Below are 14,859 nucleotides of genomic sequence, written 5' to 3' on the forward strand. Positions count from 1 at the left end.
TGCAAGCTGCGATTAAATGCGTAAATTTTTTTAACACGTTATTTTTTTCTAATTAATTAATCATAATTAACGCATTAAAGTCCCAGCCCTAATATATATATGTACATCACTGGTGGCAATAGGGGGTGGGTGGCCTTTCATTAACCCCATAAAAAGACATTTTATTATATACTGGCTCAAGAAAATGATTTAAAAATATGAAAAGTTGCAAAGTATCAATTTAAAACTGTTAATAGTTTAAAAAAAGTCCAGACACAAACTCCGTAAGAGAGGTTCTGCTTCCTACCAGCAGAGGTGCTACGTGGCAGAACGGGCAGTGGGTCCGAAGCTCCCTCGGCTCTCGGGGTGAAGCCGGGCACCACCGCCGTGGCGGTGCTGATCTCTCTCAGCAGGCTGCTGACGCCCTGAGTGGACTCCTTCAGGAGGCTGCCGATGCCTTGGGTGGACTCCTTAAGGAGGTTGGACACCGAGGGGCCGCCTCGACTCACTCCGCCGTTAAGGTCACTGTTGTCGATGTTGATGGCGAACAGGATGGAGTTCAAGCCTGTGAGCAGCAGCGGGAAGAGAGGGATGAAGCTGACGGGATATTTCTGTCACTGAGAACACGGAGAGGAAAGCAGATTGTGGATCTGCCTGCTTAAAAACAGACGGAAAAGATCAACGGGATGTACAACCTAAATATTTTAATGTCTGATTTCATCAGAGTTGCTCTCATCAATAGTTCAAGAGCACAAAGATGAACACAAATCGGTAAACCTCACCGTGTATAACAAGCAGAATGCCGATTCCCACTTTTCAGGCAGCTCTGTTTGCACAGAGCTGCTTCAATGAGGCTTAATGTGGAGCAGAGAACTGACTGCACAGCAGGACGTACCATCTGATGTTCCTAAAACTCTGACTCAACCTGCTTTTCAATCCGAAGCTCTAATGAAACAAAACACGTTACAGCTCAGCTGGAGGGAAGCAACAGAATAAATCCCAGGATCATACGGATGTTTCCTCCGTATCACATTCAGGAGTCAGACTAACATACCAACCAGATCGGTTCTAAATGTTTGTAACACAGGTTTTAGGCATGGTGCTCTGGTTCGTTGTCTGACCAGGTTTTTGTTCCTCATTCCTCACATCCAGCAGCCAGAACCTCTTCCTCTTTAGAATAACGCCAGAGATGTGTCTTTAGAGACAGATGACGCTCCGCTGTACATGCTGCTACAGTCCATAGATCCTAGGGGCCTTTCAATTTGAAAATGTCTTCAAGCCCTTCTTTGGTTTGAACTCCCAACATGCATCATCAGCTGGGAGACCGTGTACAGTGAACATCTACGTAGTCGAGTTAAATTTCAGCTAGGTGAACTCAAAGGAACAACTTATAAAAGTAGAAGCATCAGAGCTCCACTATTATGTAGGAAATGAACAACAGGTCCGAGTGTTTCTGACAACCAGTAAAAGACTCACCTGCAGCCATAGTGGGCAGCATGCTCCCTCGCTCTTCATCGAGAAGAAAAGCCCAGTCTTCGTAGAAAGTTCTAAAGACGATATGACGAACAAAGTTAACGTAGATCAAGGTGATTTCCACACACCAGGTGTACGCACTGACCCCAGGCGAGGGCGGTCAGCGAGCAGCGTGTGCAGGTAGCGCTCCAGCGAGTGCTCGTTGAGGGCGCAGCGCAGCCAGGCCCGACCCCGGCCCAGCTCCGAGGAGATCTGGCGCAGACAGTAGAAGCGCTGGAGCTCGTGGCGGTTCAGGTGCTCCTTCACGTAGAACCAGAAGTTCAACTCTAATCCAAGAAGGAGAAATGTGTGAAAAAACAGCTTCACTTGAGCAGAGACAAACATCTCCAAGTCCTGAGAAGATTCACACTGTTGGTCTCTTCACCATAAAACGCTACTACCTAACGCAGCCTGGGCTGAGACCAGTGACCGGCGGCTTGGCTGGGAACCATCCCGTGCGTGTGTGTAGTCACAATAAAATAATCACAGATAGCTAACAACTCCTAGGGATGCTCCCATCCGATCGTGATTAGAAATCGGGCCCAATCACGCGGATTTTCAACTGATCGGAATCAGGTGGGAAAGATTAGATGTAACCAAATAAAACAACCGACATTACTTTTTAAATTTACCCTGAGGAAGAGATTTTCAAACGGAACAACGGCTCAGTTTTAAATTCAACAAGTTCCTCCGCATCAGCTGTTTCACACACAATGCCCTAAGTCCCACAAATTAGGGTACCCGGGAATTCACGCACCATAACACGCAGTTGTTAGCTAGCAGGATAACACACAGCACATTTGTCCCTCAAGAGAGAAAAAGTGTGTACTTTTGATGTATTTTAAACGAACGGCAAAAGGAGTGTAATAGACACATGTAACGTGTGCTTCTGCAGCGACTTGAAGACATTTTGGTCCAGAAAACGGTGGCTTCAGTTTGGAAAGAACGTTTTTTTTATGTTTGTTTCTATTATGATAAAAATTTACATTTTTTTAAATAAAGCAACAAAATAATTTTTAAACATATCCTGACGGTTTATATTGTGGCCAGATTTGGTCAATGCTGTATAAAAAAATTAAAGGGAGACTAAGCCGTTTTTCTTGCTTTTAGCGCCCCCTAGTTCAGTAGAAGCCAAAGTGGAAGCTAGCTCCTCGCTGTGCGTTTGTCTTTTTAACACCTTAAGCTGGGCATACACTGTGCGACGTTTTCACTTTTTTGAGTCGATTTTCCAGTCGTGCGAGAATCCACGAGATCGGTGCGAGTTTGGCGCTGATCGGTCGTGTAGTGTACAGGGGGTTACGAGAGGCGATTAACACCACGTGACCAGCTGCCGATTAGCAATCGTGAGGTCGCACGGACTTCTGGCGTGTTTAATATTTCGCTCGTCCCTCGTGAGGGTATCGCACTGTTGAAGCGGCGCTGCGAGCAGCTGCAACCCAAAAAGTATCAGAACCGCTCACGGCGCATGCGCAATCCTGCATCAACGCCACTCGCTCGCTATTTCCCTAATAACACACGCTGTTCGTTTTTGTTTCTACACGTTTTTTTTACTCACAAAGATTGTCAAGAAAGCGTGTTTGTCGTGTTCATGTCAAATTAAACTGATCACTAAACACAGATTTACTTTCTTTATTTCGTTTTCCTCATCCAACCCCCATAAATCCCTGTGTGTCCTCCTGCAGCACTCCCGAAGGACAACAGGCAAAACAAGACAAAAAAGTCTGACGTGTTGAGTAAAAACTGCTATTTTTAGCATATTTTTAGGGCCGACGTGTTGCTACCAGACGTACAGTGTGAGCAGTCAGGTCGCATCAGAGAACTGGGTCGTGCAGTGTGAGCGCATGACTCGTGAGATCTGCCCTGCGAGGAAGTCGTACAGTTTGAGCTGAAGCTGAGTGCTACGAGTGAAAAAGTCGCACAGTGTACGCCCGGCTTTAAAGGTTGACTATGGAACACGGACAATCTGGCGAACCCTGGTGTTCACAGGTGGTATTGCAACAATATGGCCAATTTTCCAGCCGCTGAGATGTTGGTTCACTGCTGACGCGTTCCAGCACCGTGTTCAGAGACAAATCGTACAGGACAAGGACTCATTTCTACTAATAAGTTTATTTTACAACAGTAGTTACTGTTAGAACATCTTCTGGACTCAGAATCAGCTGCTTGACTTGTCAAGTCCGCAATTTTACACATTCCCAACCCAAACTTTACCACAAAAGTGCCCTCTGGTGGCTAGTAGATGTAAACATAAACAGTGTCGTGCCTGACAGAATAAAAATGTGATTATTTATCTAAGAAATCCTGGAAATATCTTTAAATGATTGCAATTTTTAATCAAACTAGCAGCCATTGCTCTGCAGGCAACCAGAATTAGACTTTTTTTTATTCTGTGGTTCTTTTTAGATGAATAAACAGATAAATGAATAAATGTACACGTTTTTGTTTGTGTATCTTTCTTTTGAAGGGTGAATCTAGAACTGGCAGGATAGATTGTTTTTTTTTAACAGTTAAAACCAGATCTCTGAATCGGCCTACAAACTTGAATTCTGTGCATTTTCAGTTAAAGCTTGCTTTAAACATTAATAACAAGGTTGGTAAACATACAGTAACTCAGCCAGATGTGGGATATTGGAGATCCTGAGTAGAAACCCAGGTTAAGTTGCTGGTTTAACTGGTTTCCCTTTAAGCACGTCTAACTCTGGGCCCGTAGGTAACATCTAGCAGCAGCTGAGAATAACACACAGCTTTTACCTCCATCTGAAAACCAGCAGGCAACTAAAGGGCATCAGCGGAGGCCGTGTCTTTAGGACAAAGACACTGGAAGTGCAATAGAGCCTGTTGTGAGGAAGATGCTGAAAAGTTCTGTTCAACAAGGTCTGACGTGCGTACGTACCGCTCAGCCGCATAAATAACACCAGATTCCGAGCTTCAGCATTCTCCGTGGGGTTTACGCGATATGGGACACCAGTTAGATACGACTTCTCGTTCCAGCTCTAATTTTCAACATCAGACTTAAAAGTGAAGGATCTTCTAAATCTAAGCTGTCCACCTGCTTCTGTCTTGCTGCTGAAGCCTGCAGCCTGTTTGAGAGCAGCAGCTGTGAGGGCCAGACCCCTACTCTTCCTCAGGCCGTGCTGGAAAACCGCCTCGAACTGGGCACACAGACAGATCACCCTGCAAGGACACACAAACAAAATCCACATTGTGTTAAGCATCCGTTAAGTTCACTGAAGAAAAACATTTGTACTTATAGCTCTGAAACACGATCTGTCACTGAGTTTTTCATGCAGGCTGAACATGACAGCAAGCAGAGTCAGTGGTAGAGTCGTGTTGCTGTTATCCAATCAGAGGTGAGATGACCAAATATCATGATTGTTACCGAGTAAGACTCCAAACCCTGCCGTTTTCTGCTCCAGCTCATTTCTACTTCCTGAAACAGGAGTGCCAGAGCATTTTGTCCCATAGAGATTGAGGAAACTCACAAGGCATTCGTTTATAAAGACAGCTGTGTTGAAAATAGGGCTGGGCGATATGGCAAAAATAGAATATCACGATTTTTCCAATATTTTATCACGATTTCGATTTTATCACGATTTTTTTTCATGAATAGCACAACTTCAATTGCGTATTAAAGAAGAGAAACATTGAATAAATAAACATTTATTCATATTAGGGATAATCAGCACAGTGCTAACACACTTATATTTTAAACTCACACCAAAGATGATAAAAGCCCTGAGAGAAACAATTACAAGAATCAGTTTTTCTCGTTTTTCAAGTAACTTAACATAAATTAAAATCGTAAACATATTTAAAGTGCAAACATGTCAATTGCAAACGTATTGTGCAAACATTAACTTGTTCAAAATACTATGTAGCTCCCAGTTGCTCATGTAGTGGATAGTCAAGCTCAAATACATGCGGCTGGACCAAAGATCGCTTGTGGTAGCAAAAAACTGCGCATTCTGAATATTTTCTGCAACGCTCACTTTGCATTCAGCGTACATGCGTGGAACGGCGGTGTCCGAAAAATACTTGCGGCTGGAAAACTCGTAGCGCGGATCCAATGTTTTTATCATTTTCTTAAATCCCGCTCCTACTGTTCGCACGGGACACAAATCTTTAACCAAGTGGTACGTCTGCATCTGTCACGCTGTTCCATCGTCTGCTGTCTCTGTCGTATGAGTTTTGTGTGTGTTTCTGTTAGCGTTTGCTGCCTGGAAGAAGCACTAGCCGCTGCCGCTGCAGCCGCAGGCTTTTTAGCTTTAGCTGCCAGCTGGATCTCATTGTACTGTTTGGGATGCCTTCTTTTCAAGTGATTAAACAAGTTTGTGGTGTTGCCACCACTTGCCTTGACGCTCTCCTTGCAAATGACGTTTTGCTGCTCTTTGTCATCTGGTGAAAAACCAAACCAGTTCCATATAATGGACGAGGCGTTCCTCTTTGGAACGAAAACCTCGTTGTCGCTCTCAGCCGCGGCCGAAGCCATGTTTGTTCACACACAGGTGAAAACAAGCGGGGCACTAATATATTACCGTGACTCACTGATTGGTTAAGGGTCAAACAAAGGCGTGTCATTCGCCTGGGGTAAGTTCACTTTTCATTCAGAGGCAGAATTTCAACAGCAGAGCTGTGAATCGTGATAAAAAGGTCTCTCCAAAATGACAGACCGTCAGATGTGTAGATCATAAAACGGTCTAAAATCGTCATATCGCCCAGCCCTAGTTGAAAAACAAGTGAACTTGGTCTTTAAGCTCACCTACGGTGCAGAGACTAATTATTGTTGGTCAAAATCACAACTACACTTTTAATAATTTAAATAATAATTTAAATAATATTAAATAATCCAAAGCAGCTAGCTTTATTTTTTTTTACACAAGGCCTTTATTCTGACAGCTGTATATGGTCTGGGAGGCGGGGGCATCTTCTTTCAGTTTTTGGGTTTTGTGCATCAGGACACACCTAGTCCATCTCAGCCTGTGGGTCTCACATTAGACTCTAGAGGACTTCGGTCTACAGAGGACTTCCTGGAGGACTCAGCAGCTGTGAGGAGCCCAAACCGCCAGCCCTCCACCACCGTGCTGACAGCCAGGATCAGCTGTTTGTGCTGATATGCTGTGTCTGGTTTGCACCAAACACGACCCAGTGCATTATGGGTGAACATCTCTACTTTGATCTAATCTGTTCAAAGATTAAATTTCACAAAGCTAAGGAGGTCTGATCTTGTGGCTACCTTACGGAGACATGTGGGGGGGGGGGGGGGGGGCTGTCAGCTGTTTTAAATGTTTCTACTCCTGAATAGTTTAATGATGTGGAACATTGGAAACCTATTTTTTAATGATTATTTCTGATTATAATCAGTCACTCTGAGATTTTCATGCACGCTGAACATAGTCTCCTACACCTATCTCCTGCATTAGCTTCTGATAGAAAATAGATGGTGAAACTCAAGGATTAGAAAATCCTGACGGCTCTACATCACACTGTCGCTTAACATTCATGGACTCACCCATCTTGACTCACGACGGGAAAGGCTGTTGTTGGTTTAGCATCCAGGAAACGGCAGTTTGTCCCGGCTGGTAAAACCTAACCGTTAGCATTAGCAACTCCACATCACGGCAGAACTCCTCCAGGCTTGTGTTATTTGTGGAGATAAATCATCCATGTTGCAAAGCAAACTGAGTCAGTGGTAGAGTCACGTTGCTGTTAGCCAATCAGAGACAAGATGTCCCAATATCAGGAAATAAGATTCCAAATTCTGCCGTGGTCTGCTCAGCTCCGATGTGGCATTCTAACTGTTCCTACGACACTCATTCCTACAAGAGACCACTGTAAATGTATTGATTAAACAAGTGTTCCACACATTTAATTGTCTGAAAACTGATCGACTCCAAATAGTTTTGAAATGACGTTTAACGTTTCTCAGATAGAAATTTTGTTTAGCTGTAAATTAAGAAAACTGCACAGAGGAAGGTGGAGGTAAAGCAGCCACAAAGACCTAAATCAAAGATGTTTGGTGCCAAATAAACACACAGACCTGCAAACTCGTCTTACCTGCTGTCTGAGTCGGTGGCAATCTCCTTCCTTCCTCCAAAGCGGATTTGGCACTGAAAGACAAGAGAGGCACTAGAAAGAGCAGAAGGAAAAATTCCCAAGGGTCTCATTTATCAAGCTTGCTTACGCACAAAACGGGGTCGGAAAACTGCGTAAGCAACTTTCCACGCAAACTTTGGGATTTATGAAAGAAAACTGCGTAAAAATGTGTGCAACTTTAAGTTGGCTAAGGACCTTGCTTACGCACATGTTGGACATGGAGAGCACCTGCAGTGCTGCTGCTGAGAAGGATAAAATTATGAAATCCTGCAGCTTTATCACTTGTACTGCTTTGTTTTCACACAGAACAAGACCCAACACACGTGCTCGTACACACACACACACACACAGCCTGAAGCCAGAATACGGAATGCAGAATATCAGCAGGGGGACAGATTGATACAGAATGTCATGTGACGGTGTGTGTCCTGTCACTGTGACCCGATTGGTCATGCGCCGTGGCTACTTAAACAAGGGAGATCTTCGTTTGGCTGACTGGTTAGTGCGCAGGATCGAATCCTGATCAGATCATTTTTTTATATCCGCCACAGATCTCTTTGAAGAACTCCTCACTGACGGCTTCAGCAACGCTGTGCCACTCCGTGGATTTTCTCTTATTTGTTTTGCAAAAGCACTTCCTTTCATTTCTCCACCTCACCCACAGGTACCTCAATTTCTGCTTCTGTGAAATTGCGCTTCCTTGATCTGCGGTCGTGATCAAAATGCTGCAACAAGCCGGCTTATGTATATGCATGAGATCCACAAGGCACTTTGCATTGACTATTTATGGCAGTAAGTGGGCGTGGTGAGTAGGGCTGTCGCAATAATCGCAAGAAAAATACATCGCAATATTAAGAAACCCACCGCGCTGCATGACGTGCCACCGCAATTACCGCACTTAATCTCGCGACAGCGCATGCTGAGAGGTAAAGTCCGCGCTGATCGAGGAGATAGTAGGGCACTTTTTTTTATTTCTGTTATATGTTGCAGCCAAATTTGCATTTCAAAGTTAAACCACCTGAATGTTGTTTTTAAGTTCAGTCAGAGAATGCCGTTACTGCCCTTTGATCTGCATTCAATAAAGTGTTAAAAATGGCCATGTATTTTTTTTCCAACATTTTTTAAATGTGTAAGCACAATGTTTCAAAGGAAATATTGCCATGAGTTTAGTAATTAACAAACAAATTTGCTGAGTACATAAATATAAACGGGGTGCAATAATATTGCATATCGCAATATTGAGCTGCCCTGACTCACCGCAGGGGGAATTCCTCAATCGCGACAGCCCTAGTGGTGAGGGCGGGATGTGACTAAAATGCAGCTGAGAAACATTCTCGTTACTCTCAGATTTATGAAGCGGAGATTGCGTGCAGCTGTGCGTACTCCATGTTTGACAGATCACAAACCTGCTTGGCGTAAGCACATTTTTTTTGCTGAGCTTAAGTACGGTTTTAGTAAGGATTCTATGCAATGTTTGATAAATGAGACCCCTGCACTTTATTTTGCATGATTAGTTTGTCAGAGTTTAGTTTTTAGTGCACAAAGGAAACACTTCACACAAAAATACGTATAACTGGCTTCTAGGGCTACACGACATTAGGAAAACATGCAATATGTGATAACAGTGATTAATGTTGCAATGACTATATTACTTCCGATATATAAAAACTTAACTTAGAAACAAAAATAATCAAAAACAAAGAAATAAAAAAATGACTAAAAAAATATCATAAAAATGAGAAAAGCAAAAGATGTGAGAAAAGGAAAAAGAAAATGAACAAGAAAAGGAAACCAGTGGATTCTGGGGAAAGCAGAATGAGCAGAACAAAGCTAACTCAGGTGTTTGCTAACCATGGTGGCGTCACTTCCTTCGTTTATCCGCGGGCAGCAGAGGACGTTGTTGCCCTCTGCTGCCCGCTCTCCCCTCTCCGATGATGCAGTCCCATGCGCGATGCAACGAGTAAACTCCATCGTCCGTGTTCATGGTCCCACATCCAACGTCCTCTGCTGCCCGCGGATGAACGAAGGAAGTGACGCCACCATCGGCGTCAGCCTGATGATGTTTGCAGCCGCAAACGAAACGTTGCAGGTAAATAAACCTTTTCTGTGTTTTAAAAAGAACTGAAAGATGGAATTTGAAACTCAACACAGCAAGAACACACCAAAGATGTTTAAAGAAACTGTTCCCTTCTCAAGGCCTTTCTGTGCCAAGCCTGCCTGGTTATCTAGGCCGGACTGGACGGTTATAAGAGTGGCTGTTTTCAGCTTATATGAGTTAATCATTTGAATAATATGGATAATAATATGTTTTGATTAATCTGTGCTTAAATCAATAAGGTTGATTGATCTGTGCTTGAATTACTGAAATGAAATGAATTATTACATTGAATGATTTATATATATGGTAATCAGTAATGTTTGACAGGACAAGGCAATCTTCCCCTGCACTCAGACACAAGGACAAATTAAAGTTAACTTAAACTCATGACACATAGATCTTTCTTTACCCCAGATCAGAGCATCCGGTATCTTAAGAAGGCATGATGTCTGAGGTTGTCTTGGTAATATCCCTTAACATGGCACGTTCCGATTGGCCAAGAATTCATTACATGAGAATATTAAAACAAAATCACTAAGGTGATTCAGCAGTCATACTCCAGCTTTCCATCATTCAGTTCTACAGAACGCTACGGAATAACCTTCCGGAGCAAAAACTCTTTAACCCTAAGCATTTTTGGCAAGCTGCCAAAACCCTGCTAAAAGCTGCCTGCTGTTGGCATAGCAAATGGTTCCTGCAGAACAAAGATGATATTGCTCCGACTCCTTAAGAGTCCTTCTAGACGCAACAGTTCCATTCATCGGTTGTGACCAAGCCCCCACAATGCGGGTGAAAAATTAAGGCCAACGCGGAAGTGACAAAAATTGCAGTTCCACCCTCATCCACTAGGGGCTGGTGTCAGAAGCGAGCAAATCCTCATTGACTCCCATGTTAAAAATACCAATTTCACAGCAGAAATAAACATGTTTACAGCCTGGTACCAGAACATGTTTTTTGGTTTAAATTATCTAGTTTACACTCATGACAACTCTGAGGGGGGAGAATTTTTTTCTCACTCTTCTGTTTAAGTTTATTAAAAGCCTAAAATTCTATATAATTAATGAGCATCCGACCCACATGACCGCCGCCTCAGACCCACGTGACCACGTGGAAAGGCCTCAGTAGAGCCTCGATATGGCTTGGAAACTGCTCCGGGATTTTGAGTCTCTGTGTTTGTGTATTCTTGTTTGGATATTTTTTGTGCAATTGTTGGACAAAATGACTTGCTGTGGCATTAATTGCACTAATAGAGCGTTCAATGAGTCTCCACTTCCTTTTTTTCGGTAAGTAAAATTATATTTATGTATTTTAGGTCACTGCCGAGCTGAGCTTAGATTTTAACATGTACTGTTTAACCATGAAATTTAAATGTAACAGGGTAAAACCCAGTGCATTTAACATAAAGCTGCACTTTAGAAAATGGGTTGAAATATAACATGTTGGTGGAGCTGGGTTCCGACTATCGGCTTGTGGAGCTCTCGGGAGACCGATGTTTTCCACCCGGTTCTCCCCTCCCCGCAGCTAGGCGCATCTCTGTCTGATCGCGGCTTCTGTCTGCTGCGCGGGCTGCCGGCTTGTGGAGCTCTGGATGGAAACCTTTCCACCCGGTTCTCCTCAGCGGCACCTCTGCGCATCTCAGATCGCAGCAGCGCTTGTCTGCTGTGCAGCTGCCGGCTTGTGGAGGTCTCGGAGACCTCTGTGTTCCACCCGGTTTTACCCAGCGGTCAGCCCGGCGTATCTCTGATTCAGAAGCTCTGGTGTTGTGCACAGTTAACTCCGGTTGTAGCTAGGCTGCTACCTCCATTAGCTTAGCTCCCACCTCCACGTTAGCTTTGGGTTAGCTTCAGGTTAGCTTGTAGCTAGTTCGACCGGGTGTCGTCACTTGATCCCAGCCTTACAGCCCCACCCTCAGCTCCTCCTCTCTTCCCTTTTGTGGAATTGTCTGGGTTTGACGGAACCTGTGACACGGTCAAAATGGCGGTGGTGGCCACCTCCCATTTTAGCACAAAAACGTGTTATTGGAGCCTATGGAAACCCATTGTCCAATATTTATATGTCGATGGTTGTGACCCGGAAAACATCTCTGGACTGAAGAGTCGGTGCTGCGGTTACTCTACACCATTGGTGCCCCGAGGTCATCCGACCACTCTGACCTTTGGATCCACGAAGAGGGTCTTCCAAAGGGTGAGGTAGATACAGCATGATCGCGTCTGATGTGGCTTTGATAAGAATCAACTTCATAGCTTAACACAAACCAAATTCTTCCCTTTTTCACCCAGAACTCAGCTCTTCTCGATATGAAAGTTCTGATAACATCATATTCACATAGGCACCATACATCATATTCTATCTACCTAGATCCATCCACTCACAGTAATATTAGTTAACTCGTCATGTTTTTAATTGTTTGGAAAATAAATTCTTACTTTTTATAAACCTGACTCTTTCCTTGAATCAAGACGAAGTGTTCTACAATCCCTGAATAAACAAAGAATCCTAGAATCTTCTGATTAAACATCCAAAGACCGAGCAGGTTGATGTTCTGTATTTAGGTGGAGTATCACAGTGTATTGGTCATAAGTAAAGGTAATATATTAAGCTCTTAAAGAACTACATTACCCAACTCTTACATTGTGCAGCCCTACCGGCTTCAACATTAGATTCCTTATCAGGGGCTATAGGAGAGGAGACAATAGCTATTTGCATCACGTTGAAACTCCAGACATTTTAAGAGGTTTTACAAAGAAATTCATGTTTTTTGGGGGTTTTTTTAAACATTGAAACATCATATTTGAATGCAGGTCTGCTGCTGAGTGCAGAAGTTAAAACATCCCATCAGACGGTGACTGTGCTACAGTTTCTGTCCCTAGAACCCACAATTCTCTCTTTCTCCTTTCTATTTTTACTCATTTATGCAACTGTTTCACACAAAACTCCACAGAAGACAGATTCAGGCGAGCTGTAGGTTTTATTTCCTGTGGTGTGTTTACAGGCTGCAGGAGATTTAGGAACTAAAACACATCAGAACACCACAAATGCCAGTTAGTTAGAGCTTTGAGACACCTGCATGCCTTCTTACTTCATCCCTACTGGTGATTTTTCACTCTATGATTCTTTCTGCTTGAGCTCAGCTGTGTGAACGCAACACGATGTGATAAGGACAGAAAACATGCGACTTACCTGTTTGACAGCATCCAGAAGCCTTTCCAGGAGGTGCTGTCTCTTTGTATCGCTCTGCTGAGTGCCTGCAGAAGGAGCATAAACAAATAAATAACTAGATACAAAACTCTTGCTGGGAAAGTGACCGAGTCCATTTGTAACAGCTTGTTTCTGCATCAGTTATTCATGAGCAAAAGGAGAGGGAGGAAGGGAACTGATTAACGGGGTTTGTAAGCCAATCAGCAAACTGAGTTTAACTGATGGAAACACACTAACAGCAACTAGACTCTACCACTGACTCTGTTTGCTTTGCAACGTTGATGTTTTATCTCCACAAATAACATAAGCCTGAAGGAGTTCTGCTGCGGGGTGGAGTTGCTAATGCTAACGGTTATTCTTCTTCTAGGCGAGACGTTCTCTGCCGTTTCCTGGACGCTAAACCAACAACAGCCTACCCCGTCATGAGTCGAGATGGGTGAGTCCGTGAACGTTAAGTGACAGTGTGACATAGATCTGTCAGGCTTTTCTAATCCTAGAGTTTCACCGTCTGTTTTCTATCAGAAGCTAATGCAGGAGAAAGGTGTAGGAGACTATTTCCACGTTCAGCCTGCATGAAGAACTCAGAGTGACCGAATAAATTCAGGAATAAATGTTTTTTCACTAACGTCGTTAGGATGGAACCAGGGTATGGTTCTTGGGTCTGGATTTATGATCATCTAATCCAGAATATGTGATGCAACATAAAACGTCTAAATGACTAGAGGTGAGAACGGGTCAATGTTTTACAGGTCATAGGTAAGTCCAAGGCTGTCCAGTCACGTACCAAGTCAAGTTTAAAGTCAAGACATGGAAGTGCAGAGTCAAGTCTAACCCCTGGCATGTCTGATAAGTCATGTGTGAAGTTACACGAGCCTCAAGTCAAGTCTAAAACAAAGGTACGTCAGCCCCAAGTCTCAAGTCTCTAATGGAGCGTCACACCTAGCGTTAAGGCTTGCACCCAAGTCAAATCACGAGTTATTATTGTTAAAGTTTAGGTCATACCCCACATCTTCTGGGATTTGGTCAAGTTGACTCAAAAGTCATCAAATTCGAGTCTGACCCGTGTCCGAGTCATGAGAAAAGTTAAATACCAAGTCATTGGTGTAAAAGTTGACTTCCAAGTGTTTGTGTTAATTCATCGAGTTGTGCCTAAAGTCATCATCAACTGTGACTTGAATCTGAACTGTTCAGACTCAAGGCAATGCCTGTGGAAAACGTATAAGTCACGTGACAGAAAAAAGTCTAACAAGAAGCAACTCATGTGGACCGAGTAGTTTGGTTTAACTAAACTTCACTCAGTAAAGCCTTAAACAGCTTCTACAAGTGACCTGAAAGCCTTCGAGGTTCCAGTTTGAATCACTTTTGAACTTCCTGGAGCTACTTCTATACGTGAATGGATCTTTGCTCGGGACCAGGACAGCTGTCAGGACAACTACTGCAACAGTTCGAGCTCCAGCCTGCTCACTGGAGCGTGCTGCGTGACATCTCATGACTGGATGCGTGAGCGGCTACACAGAACTGCTGTGAACAAACTTACCGTTCATCCTCACATCCAAACTCCAACTTCTGAGGTAAACTATTCGGCTCCGAAACGATTCATGCCACGCTGCTGTCCGTTCCTTCACCACAGCAGACGGCTAGAGATGTGCCGGGTCCATGCTGCCCCTGTGGCCGCTTTAGGCCCACCTCACAGCGGCGTGAGAACCGATGCTCGGTCGGTGAACAGCGAGGCCTGCCGGGAAGCCGCTGGGGCTTCCACGGTTTGTTCCACGCGCGGATGAACACAGCGGTGCAGAGAGCACGAGCCGGAATGTAAAGGTAGATCCAAGTTTCACCTGTCAACGGTGTGGAGAGCAGCTTAACGTTGTTAGTTTTTGTTTGGTAGCCTGTGACACAGCGAAATAAGGAAACGGAGTACTGACATGTCAGTGGTTTGGGTCACGTGACAATACAAACGAGTCACATGACAAGCAAGCGCT

The 14,859-nt window shown here is 43.9% G+C and overlaps 1 protein-coding gene across 2 annotated transcripts in view; it reads right to left on the bottom strand.

Annotated features, from left to right (window-relative positions):
• The window catches only part of snx29 (sorting nexin 29), a 298,365-nt gene extending 283,720 nt beyond the window's left edge, over positions 1–14,645 (bottom strand). For both annotated transcript variants that reach the window (XM_015963689.3, XM_054749014.2), the window contains exons 1-7: positions 14,418–14,645; positions 12,863–12,927; positions 7,546–7,598; positions 4,541–4,665; positions 1,598–1,778; positions 1,456–1,526; positions 287–544 (exon numbers count right to left, since the gene is read on the bottom strand). In XM_015963689.3, coding sequence (XP_015819175.1) covers positions 287–544; positions 1,456–1,526; positions 1,598–1,778; positions 4,541–4,665; positions 7,546–7,598; positions 12,863–12,927; positions 14,418–14,424 — 760 coding nt within the window. In that variant the 5' untranslated portion in view covers positions 14,425–14,645. The remainder of the gene's footprint in view (positions 1–286; positions 545–1,455; positions 1,527–1,597; positions 1,779–4,540; positions 4,666–7,545; positions 7,599–12,862; positions 12,928–14,417) is intronic.
• Positions 14,646–14,859: the final 214 nt, after the last annotated feature.

The sequence above is a fragment of the Nothobranchius furzeri genome, chromosome 16 (assembly GCF_043380555.1).
Source record: "Nothobranchius furzeri strain GRZ-AD chromosome 16, NfurGRZ-RIMD1, whole genome shotgun sequence".
Lineage (NCBI taxonomy): Eukaryota > Metazoa > Chordata > Actinopteri > Cyprinodontiformes > Nothobranchiidae > Nothobranchius > Nothobranchius furzeri.